Source organism: Pan paniscus, chromosome 3 (assembly GCF_029289425.2).
Source record: "Pan paniscus chromosome 3, NHGRI_mPanPan1-v2.0_pri, whole genome shotgun sequence".
In the NCBI taxonomy this organism is placed as follows: domain Eukaryota; kingdom Metazoa; phylum Chordata; class Mammalia; order Primates; family Hominidae; genus Pan; species Pan paniscus.
The window spans coordinates 146009341-146031215 of NC_073252.2; the positions used below are offsets into that span (position 1 = coordinate 146009341).

General features: G+C 41.5%; 1 protein-coding gene across 3 annotated transcripts in view; it reads right to left on the reverse strand.

The window, feature by feature from the left end:
- Nucleotides 1-21875, reverse strand: part of NR3C2 (nuclear receptor subfamily 3 group C member 2) — a 366145-nt gene that overhangs the window by 53450 nt on the left and 290820 nt on the right. For all 3 annotated transcript variants that reach the window (XM_034959228.3, XM_034959227.3, XM_003815857.5), the window contains exon 6: nucleotides 20155-20299. In XM_034959228.3, the coding sequence (XP_034815119.1) occupies nucleotides 20155-20299 (145 nt within the window). The remainder of the gene's footprint in view (nucleotides 1-20154; nucleotides 20300-21875) is intronic.

The following is a 21875-nucleotide window of genomic DNA, read 5'->3' on the forward strand; positions in this document are numbered from 1 at the left end:
TCCTAAAAGCCTGGAAAAAAATTTTTTAAACTATAAATCCTATATATAGTATTCTTAAAAACATTCCTTTATACAGTAGATTTTAAAATAACTTATATAGTCAGCAGTTTCTTCAGGGTACAAGGATATATGTCTTTAGTGCAGGAAAGAAAACGTGTAGCCATAATCCACTGTAAAATTCAGATTTCGAACAAAGTTAAAATTGGGGGTATCTGTGATAAATCACATTACAAAAATGTTTTGCTTGACCAAAGGTTTAAGCTTAGTATTCCTTGAACTGTGAATTTCCCCAGGCAGACCAGTACCAATACAATTCACTTAAAAAAGTGATTTCTAAGCAACTTTTCAGGACTGCTTATTGTATCATGTGAGGCACATCTGTCTCTGAGATATGTGTCTAGACACCACACACTAAAAAAAGACAAAGAGCAAACTGTAGGAGATTAAAAAGGAAAAATAGTTTACTGGACATTATCTATACAGATACTAGGGGCCTTGGTACAGGGAAATCCATGAATACGCCTGGCACTTAATTCTTACTAGAAGAGCCTACTACCAGAGGCCATTCTGGTAGTACCAAATATCACTGGATATTTTAAGATTTAGTAAACTAAATTTTTAAATTCCAGGCTTTGCTAAGACAGTTTATATATGGCTTTGACAGAAGAACAGGCTCTAAGCGTCGACTAGACTATAATGATTTGCTTATTCCAAGAAATTTTTTGGAAAGGCAGTCAAACCTCACTGAAAACAGCATTCTAGGATTTGAATCCAGGCTGTCTTGTCTCAGATTCTGGTCTCCTAACTGCTGTATTAAGGTTAAAACACCCAACAGCAAGCTTGGAGACTCACGATCACTTAATAAATGCTATGTTAAGACTTATTGCCAGAGTTGCTACACCCATAGAAAGAATACAGAAGAACAACATTCTCAATGCCAGGTGCAGTGGCTCATGCCTGTAATCCCAGCACTTTGGGAGGCTGAAGCAGACAGATCACCTGAGTCCAGGGGTTCAAGATCAGCCTGGGCAACATAGTAGGACTCCGTCTCTATTAATAATGTAAAAATTAGTAGGGTGTGGGTCCTTATAGTCCCAGCTACTTGGGAGGCTGAGCTGAGAGGATCACCTGAGCCCAGGAAGTTGAGGACGCGGTGAGCCATGATAGGGCCACTGCACTTCAGCCTGGACGACAGGAGTAAGAACCTGTCTCAAAAAAAAAAAAAAGAAAAAATTCTCTAGTGAAGTATTTTTTTCACTATCAAGCCTCGTATTTGTAGGCTAGGCTATAGATTTTAATACTAAATTTCTGAAAATTTAATGGTATGCAGATCTCAGATGGTTAAACAGAAGACAGAAAACCTTTGGTGAGATATTATTGCTTCATACAGGGACATTTTGGGTATAAAGGTAAAGACACTGCTTACTTTCAATAAATGACTATCGTTTCCTCACTTATAAAATGGGGCTGTAAAAAGGTAGGATTCCTTTACTTGATAATTTTGTTCACATTCTTGAAATTCAATAGTTAAATGCTAATTTAGAAACGTTACCAGACTATTGTTTGGGTAAAGGGTGACAGGAAATTACTTTTTCCTACTACAATGAAAGATTTGTATTAACCAACAACTCATGGGGTCATATTCTTGGAGTCATATTCATGGAGTCATATTCTTCCTAAAGCAAAAGTCGCATTACTCCAGTAACCAGAAGCTGGCACAGGATGGTGTAGAGAAGGACGTTTACTCTGATAAAATCTGGGTGCACAATTGTGCCTCCAAGGCGACAGCAGAGAGTGGCTCACATGGGCAGATGTGATTTTGCAGTGTGCGAATGTGTTGGGGTGGGGACAAGGAAGGTAGAAAGCAGGTGTGCTCACTTTATAGGATCACCGATTCCTTTTTCTATCTTGAAGTCTATGATCCCATAAAGTAAGCACACTTGCTTTCTATCTTCTTACTTTGGAAGAAGAAAGCAGCTAAAGCTCCAGAGACTCTGTTATCATAGACACTATTAAATTCATTAATCAAATTATACCCTAGAAAACTTTTTGGATGCCACAATTCTGTAGGAAAGGTAGTTTCTTCTATTGGAATCATCTAAAAGCTGATACATCATCTGCCTGAATAGAAAAGAAGGGTGATGTCCAACTCAATTAATTTATTAGAGATTAGCCACGTGTCATTTCTTATTACTGATTCTGAACATCTGTCACAAAGCAGATTTTGTTCAGGACATTATGAACAACTGCATCATTCATTACCGGGTGAAATAAGTGTAACACCACCAAGGCCACTATACCACCAGTGACATTCATTTCCCACAAAACATCAACACTGAAACATACACTACACATGCACACAAAATGGCATGAATACAATGATTATTCAATGTATAGTCTAAATATTTCTTATCCTTTTAATCCACTTGTATGAAATTCCTTTTCAAGATAGATGAGGGGTAAAAGTGACATTTTCTAACCTTCTCCTCTACTTTGAAATTCTGTGAACTTCCTCTAATCAGAACTAAGTAGCGGTGCAGTTTCTCTTTAATGATAAATGATTTGTTGGTTTTTTGTGTTCATTGCTTAGAAGCAGTGAGTGTTAAGGACAACACTTTAAAAGTGTTAGCTCCCTGTGATTCTCTCTCTCTCTCTTTTTTTTTTTTTTTTTTTTTTTTTTAGAGGGAGTCTCGCTCTTATCGCCCAGGCTGCAGTGCTGTGGCACAATCTCGGCTCACTGCAACCTGTGCCTCCCGGGTTCAAGCGATTCTCCTGCCTCAGTCTTCTAAGTAGCTGGGATTACAGGTGTGTGCCACCTTGCCTGGCTAATTTTTGTATTTTTTTTTTTCAGTAGAGATGGGGTTTCCGCATGTTGGCCAGGCTGGTCTCGAACTCCTGACCTCAGGTGATCCGCCCCGCCTCGGCTTCCCAAAGTGCTGGGATTACAGGCGTGAGCCACCATGCTCAACCCTCCCTGTGATTCTTGAGTAAAGCACTGGGCTCTTGGCAATCTTGTGAAAGAAAGGCAAGTGCAGTCCAAGCCCTCCCTCACTGTGATGCTTTGTACAAAGAACTGGAGGGTGGCAGAATGTGAGAGGGAAGGAAAGGGGGCAGGGGCAGCCACTTGGCAGCAATGTTTTCTGCAACAAGGAAAAGGAAAAGCAGTGGTATGCTTTGAGTGTGTCCCTCAAAATTCATATATTGTCACTTAATTGTCAGTGTGCTAGTAAGAGGTGAGGCCTGTAGGAGGCTCCACTTCTCAATCACCCGCTACAATCACCTCCTGTAGGAGGAGATCAAGTAGTAAGAGCAGAGCCCTCATGGATGGGCTTAGGGCCTTTATAAAAGGGGTTGAGAGGGGTGAGTTTGGCCCTTCTGTCCCTTCTGCCACATGAGGACAAGGTGTTCTTTTCCTCTGGTAGAAGCAGCAACAAGGTGCCATCTTGGAAGGAGATGGCAGCCCTTACCACACATTGAACCTGCTGGCACCTGCAACTTGAACTTCTCAGCCTCTAGGACTGTAAGAAAATAAATTTCTATTGTTTATACATTACTAAGTCTCAGGTACTTTGCGAACAGTGGCACTAACAAACTAAGACAAGCAGTCAGGGAAAAATAATAATAGTAAAGAAAAGTCATTCCTCTGAGTAACTTCTGCAACTGAAATTTCACTGATTTTAAGACCAAGACTGATGGAGCTGCAAAAAAAAAGTTTTCAATTTAGAGCAACCATCTCAAAGAAAAGAGCACAGAAGTTCATACTGAAGTTTAAAAACAAAAACAAAAACAAAAAAACAAAAAAACTTTGTCCAGTCTGTATTCTCTCTCTGGAAAAGTCTGTAAAAGCCTTAACATGCCTAATTTCAAAGACAAGACAATGGGATGTAGCATTTTTATTCAATAAAAAATGATACTGTCCCACTCACTCTACATGAGATAGGGAAGGGCTATAGAGCAAAAGGAAGGGAAAGAGAAAGGGTCAAGCAGAAACAGAAAAATGAGAGGAGAAAGAGTGGGGGACCAGTCATGGAGAGAAGGAAGGGAAGCAGAAATGGTGAGGGAACAAAAGGAGAGGGGGAAAGACACAGCCCCCTCCCTCTGAAGCTTAAGCCTGCAGTTCTTTGGGCCCTGTGGTTTGACAGCTTCAACTCTGGATTGCAGAGACCCACCCCCTTTCCTGCTCAGGTACAGCATCTCACGCCTGGATTGTACCACCCGCTTCACTATACCCATCCAATTCTAATCCTCTCGGAGGACAGCATGGCCTTTCAAGCTACACAGTTTTGCCCGGCAGCTTTCCTTGACCACTGTAGTCCAGAAGAATCACCTGCTTTTTTTTTTTTGAGATAGAGTTTCACTCTTCTTGTCCAGGCTGGAGTGCAATGGTGCAATCTCAGCTCACTGCAACCTGTGCCTCCAAGGTTCGAGGGGTTCTCCTGCCTCAGCCGCCTGAGTAGCTGCCACCTGCTTTTTAAACTCGAGTGCCCATCCATAACACCTGTCACCTGTTATTTGTCTTCACCTTGTTGGGCCACCATTTATGCATTTAGGTCTTACTTGTCCAGTAACTCACCAGCTACACTACAGAATTCTAGAGGATGGAAGTTATATGTTTCATTTCTTTTGATTCTGTACAGTAGCCACCATGGTATAGATAGTTTCAATATTTACTACTGACTGGCAAAATGCTGGTCTTTTAGCTAAATAGTAAAAATAAAGAGAATTTAATCTCACTTTAGGGGAAGTGATTAGGATATTCATTTATAATACTGTACTACTCTTTTTTGAACACATTCTAACCACACATTCTCAAAGCTATGAGAATAAGTTATCTCACTGGTATGGTAGCACTATATAATCATAACCATAGGAAGGTAGAGGGGACCTGTAAGACACTTCCATCTCCATTATTCTGCAGAGAAGAGAAATGCAGTATAACGAAAACAGCATGCACCGTGAGGGGAGTCCTAGGCTCAGACCTGAGGCCCATCTCTCAGTGTGATGTGATCTTAGGTAATTTATTGGATCTCTCTCTGCCAAGGCAGCTGCATCATTTATGAAAGAGTGACAATAATATCTGCTTTAAAATGTAATTGGTCTGTAAATAAGATGATTCATACAAAAGCATCAAGCAGAGTAAATGGCACGTGGTAGACTCTGTAAGTATTTTGCTACTAGACTATGAGCCCTTTCAGGGACTATGTTCTATCTAGCTTTGATTTTCCGGCATCTGATATATAGATTAAGTCTTTCTTGAATGAGGAAACAGATCCAGACCTTGAGTGAGGCTTCCCCAAAGCCAGGCGGAATTAGAGTCTGGGTTGGGTTTTAAAGGTCATCTAGTCCAGTGGTTCTCAAAGTGTGGTCTGAGGACACCAGGGTGTCCCCAAAACCCTTTCAAGGAGTCTGTCAGATCCTCTTTTTTCCAACTAAGTATCTGGGTGAGGCTAAATTTTTTTCATATACCTCCCCCAAAACAACCCATCACAACAGACTAAATGTAAGAAGTAGAAGAGAGAATGCCAGATTAAAGGAATTTGCAAACAGGCAAAACAATGCCATTCTTCTCACTTTTTTTGAAAAAAGTTCTTTTTCATAAAAATATTCATGTTTTATATTATTTATAATAATATGTGATGGCTTTATGTTTCTTTTAAAATAAATTGATAAATCAATATTTTAGAAAAGTTCTTTTAATTTCTAATATGGGTAAATATCAATAGATATAACTTACATAAAGAAAAGCTCGTTAGGATTCTCAATGATTTGAGAGTGTAAAGGATCCTGAGAACACACTGTTTACAAACTGCTGGTCTGGGCTAATTCCCTCATTCTGTAGAAGGGAAATGAAGGCTCACTAACTCAACAACATGAAACTCATTAACGACAATGTTAGGGACCAGGGCTTATGTCTTCAACAATTGAGCTCTTAAATACTGTCATGATATCAGAAAGGAAGAAAAACAGATACGGAGAAATAATTTAAAATATGAACCAAAGTTCCAGTTTTTCTAAGAACACTTTATTTCCCATTTGTGTTGTTTATATATTGGGTATGTCTCTCTCACCTAGTTTATTTTTTTGAGACAGGGTCTTGCTCTGTTGCCCAGGCTGGAGTGCAGTGGTGCAATCTTGGCTCACTGTGGCCTCAACTTCCCTGGGTTCAGGTGGATCCTCCTACCACAGCCTCCTGAGTAGCTGGGGCCACAGACACATGCCACCACACCTGTCTAATTTTTGTATTTTTTGTAGAGTTAGGGTTTTGCCATGTTCCCTAGGCTGGTCTTGAACTCCTGAGCTCAAGCAATCTGCCCACCTCAGCCTCCTAAAGTTTTGGGATTACAGGTGTGAGCCAAGATGCCCAGCCATCTCACTTATTTTAAAGGATAATTCTTATGAAAGATGATACATGATTAGTGCTATGATTTGAATATGTCCCCCAAAGTACATGTGTTACAAACTTAATCCCAAATGCAACAGTGTTGAGAGGTGGAGCCTAATAACCGGTGACTAGGTCATGCTGCCCTCATGGATGGATTCATGTTCTGATAGGAGTGGGTTATCTTGAGAGAGGATATGTTATAAAAGCAAGTTTCAGCCCCATTTGTGCTCATGCACATTCTCTTTCTCTTTCTTTCTCGCCCTTCTGCCTTCTACCATGAGATGATGGGGCAGGAAGGTTCCCGCCAGATGTGGGCCCCTTGATCTTAGGCTTCTCAGCCTCTACAACTGTAAGAAATAAATCTTGGTTCTTTAAATTACCCAGAATCAGGGATTGTGTTATTGCAGTACAATATGGACAATGATGATTGGTTAGAGTTTCAAATATATATCATGTCTGAAACCATCATTAGGCTCCAAAGCTCTATACTGTGTGTAACTGCCTGAAAATCCAAATTCCATAGTAAAGGTAGAAGCCTTATGTAGCTGAAAAACTCTGAGCATTGGACAGACAGACACCTGTGTTCAAAACTTTGGGCTTTGGTTTCCTCATCTTTAAAAGCAGGATCATAAATTCCAACCTCACAGAGTTGTGAGGATTAAATAAAATGGAGTATTGGAGATAGTATTTAGCACGACACCTTCCATAAGCTTCCAGCATCAGCTCAGAATCCTTCAAATCTCCCTCTAAACTGATTATCACTTACTTTTGCACTGTAGTGCCCAGGTAAGTGGAGACTGACATACAGCTGCAGTGGACAGGAAGTGGGGAAGTTCTAAACTGCTAATTCCACTGCTTCTGTTGAAGTGATGTCTATTTCAAGGGAGAGGGGCACAGATGATGTCTGTGATGATGATGTTATATAAGGTTGTCACACCTGTAGGTATGTATGTTGGCTCGGGCAACACTCCTACTGCAGCTCCACTGATCCAAGTGCACAGTGCGCTTTAATAAGCAGGCCGAGGGTCTACAAATATGACCTTCTTGTTTGTTTCCCTTCATCCTCCACTTGTTTTTTTCAGAACAGTGTCAGCTGCCAGAACCCAGGGAAAATTAAACAACCTTTTCAGAGCCCTTCCCCACATGACCCTATTAAATAAGCTTGGGGTTCATGGGTGGAAAAGAGGAAAATTATAAAACCAAAATCATCTCTCATGTGATACAATAAAAATAATCGTGTGGTTCAATTTCAGTTCTAGAAATGTCTAAAGACATAAGTTCATAAAATGCTTTAAACAGCAAGACACATTCAAGTGTGTTTCCCTTCTTCAATCCAGAGCAGTGCCAGCAAAGCTACTATCTCTAGGTCTTGTGGCCTGTGTCAAGGGGGGAGTCTGGAGCCTTCCTTTGTTTTAGAGTTGACTGGCCCATTCCTTTCCACCTGCCCTATCTTGGAATAGAATCACTGCATAAAAATTTTTCTCCATTTACCAAATTTTCAATAAAGAAATCTACTCCAGGCTGGGCATGGTGTCTCACACCTGTAAACCCAGCTACTTGGGGGCCCGAGGTGGAGAACTGCTTGAGCTCAGGAGTTCAATGTTACGATGAGCTATGATCACGCCAGTGCACTCCAGCCTAGGTGACAGAGTGAAGCCCTGTCTCTAAAAAATACGAAGAAATTAGCCAGTTTGGTGGCACCTGCCTGTAGTTCCAGCTACTTGAGAGGTTGAGGCAGGAGGATTACCTGAGCCCAGGAGATTGAGGCTGCAGTGAGCCGTTGTGCTACTACACTGCCTGGGCAACACAGTGAGACCACATCTCTACAAAAGTTAAAAAAAGAAAGAAATTTGCTCCAGGGACTTTATTTTATATAGAAAAGAAGAGTATTTTTAGCTGAAGAGACCAAGGCCCTTGAGCATGTTAACTGAAGTAAAAAGCAATATGCTAATATTAGCCACACTAAGCCTTTTGAAGATAATATATGATCTTAAACTGTTTTTGACTTTTATTAAAAATGAAAAATAGCTCCCTCTAGTTAGCCAGAATAAAGCTTGGATGTATTTCTTGCATCATTACTACTCTATCTGATCCCAATATAGTAATATATAGCTTAAACAGTTCATTCCATTTGCAGTCTCATATTTGTTTTGCTTTAATTTCATACTACCCTGGCAATTACCCAGCTTCATTAACTCCTTAGGAAATTTCTCAAGAATGCTACAAGAAATATCATACATGGAATATTAACATACAGCAGTACTCTTGAAGTAAAATTTAAAGAAGTCTGCAAAACTGAATCTTTTTCATTAAGTTTACATGTTAAGTCTCCAAAACATTGTAAGGTCAATCCACATCAGGAAATTGGATTCTGACCCATGTGCCAGAAAGAGCACATATTAACAAATCAAAAACAGTTACCGAGCGCCAGTGATATGTATTTTTGCGGCCGGGTGTGGTGGCTCATGCCTGTAATCCCAGCACTTTGGGAGGCCAAGGTGAGTGGATCACTTGAGGTCAGGAGTTTGAGACCAGCCTGGCCAACATGGTGAAACCCTGTCTCTACTAAAAATACAAAAAATTAGCTGGGTGTGGTGGCAGGCGTCTGTAGTCCCAGCCACTCGGGAGGCTGAGGCAGGAGAATCACTTGAACCCAGGAGGCGGAGGTTGCACACACCAGTGCACTCCAGCCTGGGCAACAGAGTGAGACTCCATCTCTCTCTCTCTCTCTCCCTCTCTCTCTCTCACACACACACACACACACGTATTTTGCTAGACACTATGGATAACTTTAACAAGCATATTTTCTGTACTCTAGGTATTTACAGTATATCTGGAGTAAAAAACATATATAGACACAGTAAGTACCAAATGATTGAGATATAAAAGAAGTACTACAGAGCAGGGGTCCCCAAGCCTGGGGCCACAGACTGTATTACAGTCCATGGCTTGTTAGGAACTGGGCCACACAGCAGGAGGTGGGCAGCAGGCGAGTGAGTGTTACAGCCTGAGCTCCACCTCCTGTCAGATCAGCAGCAGCATTAAATTCTCATAGGACTGCGAACCCTAGTTGAACTGTGCACATGAGGGATCTAGGCTGCATGCTCCTTATGAGAATCTAACTAATGCCCGATGATCTCAGGTGGAACAGTTTCAACCTGAAACCATCCCCACACCCTGCCAGGTCTGTGGAAAATTGTCTTCCACAAAACTGGTCCCTGATGCCCAAAGGTTGGGGACCGCTGCTATAGAGTGTATGAGGGGAACGTCATTCTTTAATGGTAAGACAAGTCGGCAGCGAGAAAGTATGCTTTGGGTTGGGCTTGAGGGAGGGAGAAGGGAAGTATTAGGAGCAAAGGCACAGCAGTAGAAAGACCTAGGAAAGAGAAAGGTTAATTTGGCTGGTGTGGAGTATATGCAGAGAAGCAGCAGGAAATAATGCTGAAAATAGCATTTTAAAATTAATTAGTTTATCAAGTGCTTAACTAACACCAGGCAGCATTCTAGGAGCTGGCAATGCAAAGGTAAATCAGACAGGCCAGGTTCCTGCCCTCCCAGAGCCTACACTAATGGGGGCAGGAGGGTTACTAGGGAGAAAACAGAGATGTGATAAAATGGCGACGGAAGTGGCAGGAGTGTATCCCAGATCTGATGGACAGCTCTAGGATCTACAGATCCTAGATCATACAGTTTGGTTATGTGTCCCCTCTAAGTCTCATGTTAAATTGTAATCCTCAGTGTTGGAGGTGGGGCCTGGTGGGAGGTGATTGGATCTCAGGGGTGCACTTCTTTCTTCCCCACCCCCAAAAGGGCCTCGTTTTGCTCTGTCACCCAGGCTGGAGTGCAGTGGTGCAATCACGGCTCCCTGCAACCTCCACCTCCTGGGCTCAAGTGATACTCCCACCTCAGCCTCCTGAGTAGCTGGGACCACAGGTATGCACCACCACGCCAGACTAATTTTTTGTATTTTTGGTAGAGACAGGGTTTTACCATGTTACCCAGGCTGGTCTTGAACTCCTGAGTAGCAATCAAGCAATCCGCCTGCATGGCCTCCCAAAGTGTTGGTATTACAGGCGTGAGCCACCATGCCCAGCCTCAGGGGTGGATTTCGAATAAACGGTTTAGCACCACCCCCTTGGTCTAAATGCTGTCCTCCCGCTGACAGTGGTCATTTAAAAGTGTGTGGCGCATCCCCCTCCCCACTATCTCTCTTGCTCCTGCTTTTGCCATGTGATATGCCTACTCTCCCTTCAGCTTCTGCCATGATAGGAAGCTTCCTGAGGCCTCCCCAGATGCAGATGCCGGTGCTATGCCTCCTGTACACTGTAGAACCATGAGCCAATTAAATCTCCTTTCTTTATAAATTTCCCAGTCTCAGGTATTTCTTTACAGCAATGCAAGAACAGCCTAATATAGATGATCAGGCAAAATCTGTCTGAACAAGGAATATTTAGAGCTGAGACAAGAAGGCTCGAAAGAGCCATCTTCCTGCACAGAGAACAGACCTCCAGTTAAGAAGGAGTTTGGATCCTCAATGCAGCAAAAGGAGGCCAATGTGGCTAAGCAAGGGCACTAGAAAAGCTCTTGAGGAAATTCACTGAAACGACATATTATTTTAAGTACCACTTTTGCTGTTGTCATATACAAGTATCAGGGATGGGATCCAAGCCCTGCTCTCTAGCAGCACTGCAGGCAGGACTGTTTCACAATGCTGCCTTCACTTTTTCTGCTATGCCACCGACCTACACCTACCACTGGACTGTAAGCCCCATGAAGGGAGGGAATCTTGTTTTATTTACTGTTACATTCCTGCTGCCTAGAACAGTGCTTAATATCCTGAAATTGCTCAATAAATATCTGCCAAATGAAAGGACACAATAAATATCACTTATTTCCTTCTCCCAAGAGTAGTCTAAAATGAGAGGTAGGGTCTTATAAAAACAAAACAAAACAAAACAAAAACAACAGGCTGGGTGCGGTGGCTCACGCCTGTAATCCCAGCACTTTGGGAGGCCGAGGTGGGTGGATCACCTTAGGTCAGGAGTTCAAGACCAGCCTGACCAACATGGGGAAACCCCATCTCTACTAAAAAAATACAAAATTAACCAGGCGTGGTGGCGCATGCCTGTAGTCCCAGCTACTCAGGAGGCTGAGGCAAGAGAATCCCTTGAACCCGGGAGGCGGAGTTTGTCGTGAGCCGAGATCGCACCATTGCACTCCAGCCTGGGCAACAAGAGCGAAACTCTGTCTCAAAAAAAAAAAAAAGAAGACAAATGAAGAACTGAGTTAGGAAGTGTCCCCTCAGTTCTCGTCTTAAGTTAATACTCCCCTCTTAGGTGTTTCCACCTTTCTCAGGTACAGGCAGTCCCTATCTTCTGCGTGCTCAGTCTCGGAACTTCTCTCATTATGATGTAACTCAGAAGCACCAATGCAGCAGGTTATCCATTTCTTCCAGAACTTCCCTCCTCTCACTTCCTCTGCTAAAATGTCTGGAAATGACTTTTCTTTTCTTTCTTTTTGAGACAGGGTCTTGCTCTGTCACCCAGGCTGGGGTGCAGTGGTGCAATCATGGCTCACTAGCCTTGAACTCCTGGTTGCTCAAGTGATCCTCCCACCTCAGCCTCCCAAGTAGCTGGGACCACAGGTGCACACTACTGTGTCTAGCTAATTATTTGTAGAGACAGGGTTTTTGTTGCCCAGGCTGGACTTGAACTCCTGGACTCAAGCAATCCTCCTGCCTCAGCTTCCCAAAGTGCTGGGATTACAGGTGTGAGGTACCATGCCTGGCTAAAAGTGACTTTCTACTCCAACTCTAATTCTTATCACTATGATAGATTGACAAAAAGGAATAAATGCTATTTTAAAAAGAAGTAGGGGAAAGGAGGGAAGGAAATAATTCTGGTTTTGGGGACTTGTATCTACCTCTCCTCTCTCCCTGTATATAACTGAATGACTGTTCTTGTTTCTAGCTTATAAAACCTCCTCCAGCCCCATTGCCCCTTCCCCTAGAGTTCACTCTGTCTAGCCTCCTTCAGGTGGGAAGATGGCCTCTAAACACTACTTTTGTAGTGTAAAAACACAATTTCCATTCTGGAGTGCTTCTGCCCTTTGCAGATAAGGATCGACTATTTTCTATTTATGATGTTGCTTTTCTTTATTCAAGAGTCTTGAGCTCCACTGTCTCCAAGGGCCAGGTAGGAATGAAGAGAGCCAGATGCAAAATAGGCAGTGGTGGTGTTATAGTAGGTAGTCAGGCAGACATGATCAGGGCAGGAGAGGTCCCTCTCACTGCCACCAGGAATGTCAGGCGACCCTCAGGTCAGGCAGTTGTTATACTGTTTCTCTAAAATAATAACTGGTGTCAGCCAGTGCCAGGGAAAGGCAGTCTCCTAATAGATAGAAAAACCTGAAACTGGTGATAAGCAGCTTCCTGATAAGATCTCAGGAGTTGGGTGAGTGGGCTCAAGCACGCGCATGAAGAGGCAAAATGGCGGCGTTCAGGTATGGTATGACCTAGGAATACTGGACTGGTAAGGGAGGAACACCTTAAGTGAGCATGCATAGAACTCCAGTAAACACATTGTGCATGCTCCCTCCGAAATGCTGGCAGGCCACCCGGCATGTGGACAGCCCACCCCAAGGGAAGAATCAGGGGAGAAGGGACGCAATCTCCCGGAAAGCATGCCAACGTGTAAGACCCCAAGTCAAAGGTCAAACTGCACACTTGATCTCCCAAGTCACAGAGAGAGTAACCCCTCTTCCAAGGTTACTTTACTTCCTTTCATTCCTGCTCAAAGCTTTTTAATAAACTTTCACTCCTGCTGTGTAACATTTGCCTCAGTCTCTCCTTCTGCCCCTCAAATTCTTTCTTCTGAGGAGGCAAGAATTGAGGTTGCTGCAGACCCAGACAGATTCCCCCGCTGGGAACAGTGGGGCCACAGTGAGACCGGCAGCACGTGTGCCACCTGCAGGGGGGTGCTGCTTTCATGCTCAGGCCGTCGGCTGCAGGCCTTGGCCCTCTAGCTACTGGTGCGAGGCCTGGTTTTTCATAGAGTCCAACGGAAAAATAAGGCACGGAAGGAAGACTTGTTTCCTTCTTTTAAACTTTATTCCCTCATACTTACCCAGAAATTAAAAAAACAATGGAAATCTCAGGAGGAGGTTTCTCAGTAGAAGGAAAAGGGATGTATGGGGCAGTGGGAGGTGGAAGAAGGAGAGAGAAGGGGAGAAGGAAGGAGTAAGAGAGAAGGGGAAAGAAAGGAAGGAGCAGGGAGAAGTGAGAAGAAAAGGGAGGAGGGGCAGACACTGGAAGCTGCAGAAATCACACAACAGTTTCCCAGTGAGCCAAGGAGAAGTAAGAAATCTTAACTTGAAAGAAGGAGAAGGGGAAGTGGGCTGGGGAGAGAGAAGGAAGAACAAAAGCAGCCATTGAAGGAGGAGCTGACCAGGTTCATCCTACATCCCTGACTCCTCACATCAGAATTCCTGTCCCCAAACCATCGCTGGCCCTAACCCTGATGGGGTGAGGGTTCAGGCACAGAAGTCACCTCCAGTGGCTCAGGAAGATCCACCACTCCCTGTGGGAAGGGACACTGGGGCTCGCCATACCTCCAACCACCCCTGGCCTCCATGAGAATCCTCTGATCCCAGCCTCCACCACGGTGGGACAGACTTTGGAACACACAACCCATTTGGAAGCCAGGCCTCCTGGAGCTTCAGAACATTCGGTACAGAGGGACCTCACTGGCACTGTGACATTGGCAGGATGGCCTGGGGAGAACTCTCACTGAGGACAACTGGACAGCGCCAGCACACTGACCCAGTGACTGGGGACACAAAGAAACAGGTAGCACCCCATGAAAACATGATAAGAAGTAGCCGATGGCAACTGAGTTGTGTACTCGTCTAATGGAGCTGCCCTCACACAACTAGTGCTTCAGATGCAAGATGGTGTGGGTGGAAGTCACCTTCATCCCAGAGAGACACTCAGAGAATCCACAGAGGCATGTGAAGTGCCACTAAGACTTCAACCCTCTCTCACTCTCGCCAACAGTCTGTGAACCAAAACAATCCAAAGTTCAGATGCTGAGGACAGTAAAAGATCATCCAAAAACATTTTTTACTAGGCTACTACTTGAGGTAGTATAAGCAAGTCTTTAATATATGTTTAATTTTAAAATACCAGCCAAGATGTAAAAGAGAGTAATACTGAACCTTCATTTCAGATCTTATAAAAAAAAATGAAAAAAAAAGTCATTACAGGCTTCAGTGGGAGTTTTAATATGTGTAGTGAATTGATAAGAAATTTGAATACTTGCAGCGATCTGTAGCAATATATGATAAGCTATTTCAAGGTAAAATTGAATAATTAATCATTTAATACATATTTGAAAAGTTTTGAGTTTATAATAAGAAAAGTTCTATGTTAATTTAAAGTATTAACTAATATCTTCACCCCAATGTTTAGTAAAAAATTAGAAAGAATGTTTCCTTTATTATTCCCTATTTCCCACCTTTCCTCCATCTCCAGTGATGCTAATACCGAAGAATAAGATCTTTGGGAACTTTCAGATCTGTGTCACATTTGAAGGCAAACCCAAAGTTTTGTTCCTCTGTTTTAAATATTGCAATGCCTCTGTTCAGAAAAGCCATGCTTCATCATATACTTCACACTTCATCATAAACTTCATCCTCATAATTAGAAATGTAAACTTAGGAAGCCCCTTCACACTGATTAATAGATTGTTTGGTTCATTTGTTCAATAATTCATTTATTCAGCACATATTTATGGAGTACCTACTATGACTGAGGCACAGTGCCAGCTGCTAGAGATTCAGAAATGATTAAGACAGAGTCTGTGACTTCAGTGAGGTATGCCAGTGAAATAAGGCAGAGATACACGTACTTAAGAGCTGGCAACACCAGGTGGGAGGTGGTATAAACAGCCAAGGGTTGGTGGGAGAGCAAGGGAGGACCACGTCAGTGCACTCTGCCCTCAAGTGAGCGGCATCACTACTGCTCTTTACACAAAATGCCAGACTGCTGCCTTTGCTGTGGTGGAAGGTAGGAAAGCACGGGTAATGGCTCAGGGAAAGCATATAGAACATGTTCAGAAGACAGGAATGTGTAAGGCATTGGCAGGCAATGTGTGAGGCATGCTTTGAGTTTTCTAGTTCACACCTCACTGGGATCACAACAACATATAGCATGATAGGGCAGTCGCATCTCCTTTCTTAAAGTCCTCTCTTTCCTTGCGATCCATGTGACGACATTTGTCCTTTAACTACTACCTCCAAAATGAGCTCAACATTTTTAACTTTAGTCAGGACACCTCTTTAGCTTCTGACCTGTAGAAATAACTGCCTATATAATATGTCTTCTTGGATAATTCTTCAAAGGCAAGTCAATCTTACCTTCAAAACTGGTCCCAGGCTCTCCCTTCCCCTGCCCTTCCAAACCTGAGTCTTCTTCCCTTATTCTCTATCCCAGTGAGGGGCACCAAATCCTTCCAGGCACTTATGGCAGAGGCTTGGAAGTCTTCCTAGACAGCTAATTCTTCCCCTGCTCCAGTCCTTGCCAATATCCAATTACTAGCAATTCTTGTTGATTTCACCTTACACTATCACCTGGATTCCCATCGCAGCCTCCTGTCTGGTCTCCCAACATCTGCTCTGACTCACTTCTAACCCATTTTCCATTCTGCATTTGGAGGGATCTTTTCAAGAAGCAAATCTGGAAATGTCACCCCATCACTTAGAACACTTCAATAGCTTTTCCACTGCTCTTAAAATAAAGAGCCAAGTCTCTCATGTGGCCTCTGAAACCCACAGGACCTGGCCTTAGGCTCCCCTCCAGCCACACTGTCTTGCTTTTAGTTCATTGAAGGCCCATGTTCCTCCCTGACACTGGGCCTTTGCACATGCTGGTCTCTCAGGCTAGATCAACTTTCCTCCTCGTATACTTCCTTCACCTGGGGAACACCAGTTTAATCATTCCCAAGGAAGACTTTCCTGACTAGATCAACCTCTCCCATTAACTGCTCTCAGAGCACTTTTCCTTTCAATACTTATCACAATTATATTTTACTTATAAAACTCAGTATTTCTGTCTCTCTCATTAGACTGTATGTTCTATGAGAGAGGGACTTTTTTTCTCTCACTATTCTAAAACTATTGCTTAGAATACTGACAACAGTTAATAAATATTCCGGGAATAAACGCCAAGATGAAGCATGTATGCATATGCATTCGGCCATCCTCTGTAACTTACTGATTTCCCTTAAAAATACAGGGTCTATCATGGTACCCAGTGATGGAGCTACCACATCAAGCTCTCTTTTTGATGCAATTTGACCAAAAGGCTTTATATAATTTCCAATTGTTTCCCCAGAATAGCATCCACCCTAGCCCCTTGAAAAACACAGCTTTGCTCTATTCTTTCTAGTTGAGAGAAAGAAACCCTACAGAAGTCTGGGTTGGGTTGAGGTCAGAAGTTTTAAGAACAGAGAACAAAATGTTCATTCTAATAATTACATCAATAACATTTAACTACTTTTAATATTAGAAAGCATTTATCTTTTGTTGTTTCCATTTTATCTGTATCAATATTTTCTAGAATAGACAAATACACAAAGCTTATATGACCTTTTCTTTTTTTTTTGTTTCTTATTCATTTCCAAACCCCTTTAAGTACATTATTCCCAGCCTTCAAATATAAGGTGCTTTCCCCTAAGTTCCATTTATGAAAAAACATTCTTACAATTCTGTAATTGTTTGGAGCCCTTTGTACTCAGATATTTCCAAACAATTAAAAAGTAATAAGTAACACCAAAGAAAAGGCAACAAAAGAAGAGATTTTGACTTCACTACAATTATAAATGCTTGTGCATTAAAGGACACTTTCAATAGAGTAAAAAGGCAAGCCACAGGTTGAGACACATATTTACAAACCATGTATCTGATATGGGTTTAATATCCATAATATATAAAGAACTCCTACAACTCAAGTACAAAAAGACATACAATCCAATTAAAAAATGGGTAAAGAACTTACATGAACAGTTCTACAGAGGAGATATACAAATGGCTCATAAGCATATGAAAACATGTCCAACATCATTAGCCATTAGGGAAATGAAAATGAAAACCATAGTGAGATACCACGTCATGCCTACTGGGATGGCTAGTTAATAAAAAGAAAAAAGTGCTGGCAAGGATGCAGAGAAATTAGAACCCTTGTACATTGCTGCTGGGAATGTAAAATGGTGCAACTGCTGTGGAAAGAGTGTGGTGTCTCCTTAAAAAGTTAAACACAGAGGCACCATATGCCTAGGGATTCCAATTCTAGGTACTGAAAGAACTGAAAGCAGCATCTCAAAGATATATTTATATACCCATATTCAGTGCAACGTTATTCATAATAGTCAAAGGTGGAAACAACCAAACTGCCCATTAACGGATGATTGGATAAAATATTTGCTGTAGTCATGTTCTATAAAGTCACAGCAAACACTGAATTAGCAAATATTCAACTATTCCTCCTAGGGGAAGTTTGGGGTAATGGTCCTTACAACCTCTGGTCACATTTCATCAACTGATCTATACCTAATTTTGTTTCATGTGTATTTCTGTTTAAAGACATCTTACTTAACATATATCCCTAGTTTGTTAACATTGAACTATAGCCAGCAGAACCATAACTCATGCTTCAGTAATGATTATCTGACACACCTATTTTCTCTGTGAGGCGCATCATAGCTTTCTTGAGCTAAAGAACACTAGCTAGCACTTCAGCACTACGTCTAGGGGCCAGCCATCTTAAACGGTGAAATCACCAAAAGGCATAAAAATGCAAAACATGTGGCAATAAATAGACTGTGAAAAGGATGACAGTTTATAGCATGAGAGCTGAAACAAGATGGCGGAGTGGCCCCTTGTGTGAGCTCAGCTGCAATGTGCTCTCTTGGCAACTCAAATTCTTTGTTACTCTGCATTTGTCTGTAAATGACCACGAATATCCTGTGAGTATTGACTTTGAGATTACAAATAAATGCAGTCAGTAAGCAAATATGCAACTACAGAATCCACTAATGAGGACTGACTTGATATATCTATGATGGAATGTTATTCTGCCATAAAAAGGAATGGAATTCTGATACATACTAAATATGGATGAACATTGAAAACATTAGGCTAAGCAAAATGAGCCAGGCACAAAAGGACAAATATTATATGATTCCACTTATATTAAATATATAGAATAGGTAAATTCATAGACTAGAGGTTACCAGAGGCTTAGGGGAGGGGATAAAGGGGAGTGATTGTTGAATGGGTTTAGAGTTTGTTTGGGATGATGAAAAGTATTGGATATCGATAGTGGTGATGGTGGCACAACAATGTGAATGTAATTAATGCTACTGAGTTGTATGCTTAAAAATGAAAAATTTTATGTTATACACATTTTATGACAAAAATTAATAGATGTATTAATAAGATTAAATGGGTTGTTTTAATGTTCTGTTAAAATCAAATGCTGATGGCATTAATAGAGATTCTTATTTACCCACATGTCCTTTTAAAACAAGAACCCTCTTTAATATGTGTTTTCTTCTGGTTTATAGAACATATTTTAAAATGGGCTTACTATTCAATAATATCAGTTGATTATTGAGGAATACAAGTTAATTAAATTGTGCATGTCAGTTGTTTGGCCTTACTTCATGCTTTTGGTGAACACTGATGCAGTACTAGAATTACTCTTTTTGATAAATTGCCAAAAGCAGGCCACCTCGAGAACCAACAACTGATGTTTCTAATTTATGTTTGGAATAAAATTGTCTTTGCAGTACATCACATGTGGGCGAACTGGTACTCTTAGGTAAATTACTACTGGTACTACTGAGGTGTGTTGGCACTATCTGTCTATACTTTTCATCTTTTGCATTACTTTTCTTGCTTTCATCACCAACCTATTTCTCATCTGCCTCCTCCCCTACTGAAACCCCTGTTTTCCTATTGCCAGAGAGAGCCATCTGTCAGAATATGGCTGTAGTTACTATCATAATTCAAATATTCCCTTTTAAGTATTTCTTGACCCAACAATTACAAAGAAGCACTGCTAGATACAAACATAAATAAAATGTGCTAATGAGGAATGCAAACAGTATTAAAATGTAAACTTAAAATAGGAAGGAATTTGTGGCCAAAGAAAAACCGATTACCATTCTTTCAGTCTTTTAAAATGCATCATAAAACTAAAAATGTTTCACTACAGAATAACAGTTTGGCTTCTTTTATGATGGCAAAGAAGGGTAATTACGATTGTCATGAAAACACATTGAGCAGCTGTATACTGTTAACAAAAGAACCATTATATGAGCTCGTAAAAGCTGGCACTTTATATATTCACATTTCCTAGAAATTAGATCGTCTTCCCAATTGGAGTCGATACCAAAAGAGACTGTTTTCTATTAATTGTGGCTTTGTACCAGTCAATTTTCAGAGCCAACTGGATCATCTTTCTTTTGGGATATATCCCACATATTATTATGTGGAATTTATATATACTGATTTATATATACTCAGAAGCATACAGTATAATGTTGCAAAGAGTAATTTTTTAAGTTCCCAGAGATCTGTAAATTTTTAACGTTAAAAAATGCCAGTTTCAGTAGATTCTTTCACCAACGTACATCTGTTTAGAAATTATTGAAAGAAATCATAACGCATAACTCTGCACTTTATTTTATGAAGGCTAATTAATAGGTACTTACTCATTAAAGACTAGGTCTGGTGCAAAATAGAGAAATTGGCTGTTCGTATGTTTGTACGATCTCCAGCTCAAGGCAAATGATGATAGACACATCCAAGAATACTGGATTAGGGTAATTTGGTCCTCAAGAGGCAAGTTTTTAAATCCTGAAGAACAAAACAATCAATCACAGAAACACACTTAGCATTTAAGTACATTCCAGGAAGACGCTTCTTAAGTCAACCCCAAACAGCCACCTTTCTTTCACTTTTCTCTTTTCTGACAGACTCAAATCAATTCAACAGTCATTTACAGAGCGCCCACCATTGGCCCAGCCCTGTTCCACATTTCACTTTAAATTCATCCTAAATTCTAGGTGAGGGTAAATTGCCAGGGCAAACTAAAATTGCAAAGTTCAGCAAGTTTCAGTGTGGATGACGGCCTAAAACCCTTGGTTAGATTGAGAGAATTTGTATTAACCTGTAAAACTTGCTTCGTCCCACCCACAATTAATAACACTAAAATAAAGGGTAATTTAATAACTGTCAACCCCTGTGTATCTGCAATAATGGTGGGAGATTTCATTGTTCATGAGTTTGTGGTGCTTAAAAAATGAGCATGTGGTGCCTCATATGGTCCAGGTTAATACCAGACTTTGATAAAGTTCTATGGTAGAACATGTTTCCCTGGCACCTGTCCTCCCTGCCTGAAAGACTCAAGCTCTTCTTTTGTTCTGTATTTTATTTATTTATTTTTTAAGATGGAGTCTCATTCTGTTGCCCAGGCTGGAGTGCAGTGGCATATTGGCTCATTGCAGCCCAGGTTTCAAGCGATTCTCCTGCCTCAGGCTCACAAGTAGCTGGGGTTACAGGTGCCTGCCAGGATGCCCAACTAAATTTTGTATTTTTAGTAGAGACAGGGTTTCACGATGGTGGCAAGGCTGGTCTCAAATTCCTGACCTCAAGTGATCTGCTTGCCTCGGCCTCCCAAAGTGCTGGGATTACAGGCATGGGCCACTGCACCAGGCCTTCTTTTGTTTTTTATCACCTCCCCCCATCTCCAGGGGCATCATGTTATTTTTCTGCTTGTGGAGTTTCACTGGGCAAGCTCCTCTTCAAAGAATCAGTCAGTGGAGCTTTCCCCAACTTTTACAGCTGCTGTCTGACCACAGGTAATCTAAGAAACTGCTTTAGATTAATGAACTGGGACAATGTAATGGCAATTTCTAAGTGATGTTTCTGTAGATTAAGAGGGGCCTTATTAATTAAATCCCATGAAACAAAAAGATGACTAAAATAGGAATTCCAGGGACAATTTAAAGGGTGCTGGGGGCCAGGTGATTATTTTTTAGACAGAAGAGTCATTCCAGGTCTCTTAAAACTTACTTGCTAGGCCTTGCCTTACTTGGTCTACGCTTAGATTAACCCTCATTATGAGCCGCTAATAATGTGCTCAACTTGTGATTTCATGAACAGAATGTATTTTACCTTATTAATATTTTTGGATGAAATTTTCCATTTTGATCAACATAAGAAGTGTATATGTCATTTTTTTTTATTTTTAATTTTAATTTCTTTTTTTTTTTGAGACAGAGTCTCACTGTGTTGCCCAGGCTGGAGTATAGTGGTGGGATCTTGGCTCACTGCAGCCTCTGCCGCCCAGGTTCAAGCGATTCTCCTGCCTCAGCCTCCTGAGTAGCTGGGATTACAGGCACCTGCCACCATGCAGGACTAATTTTTGTGT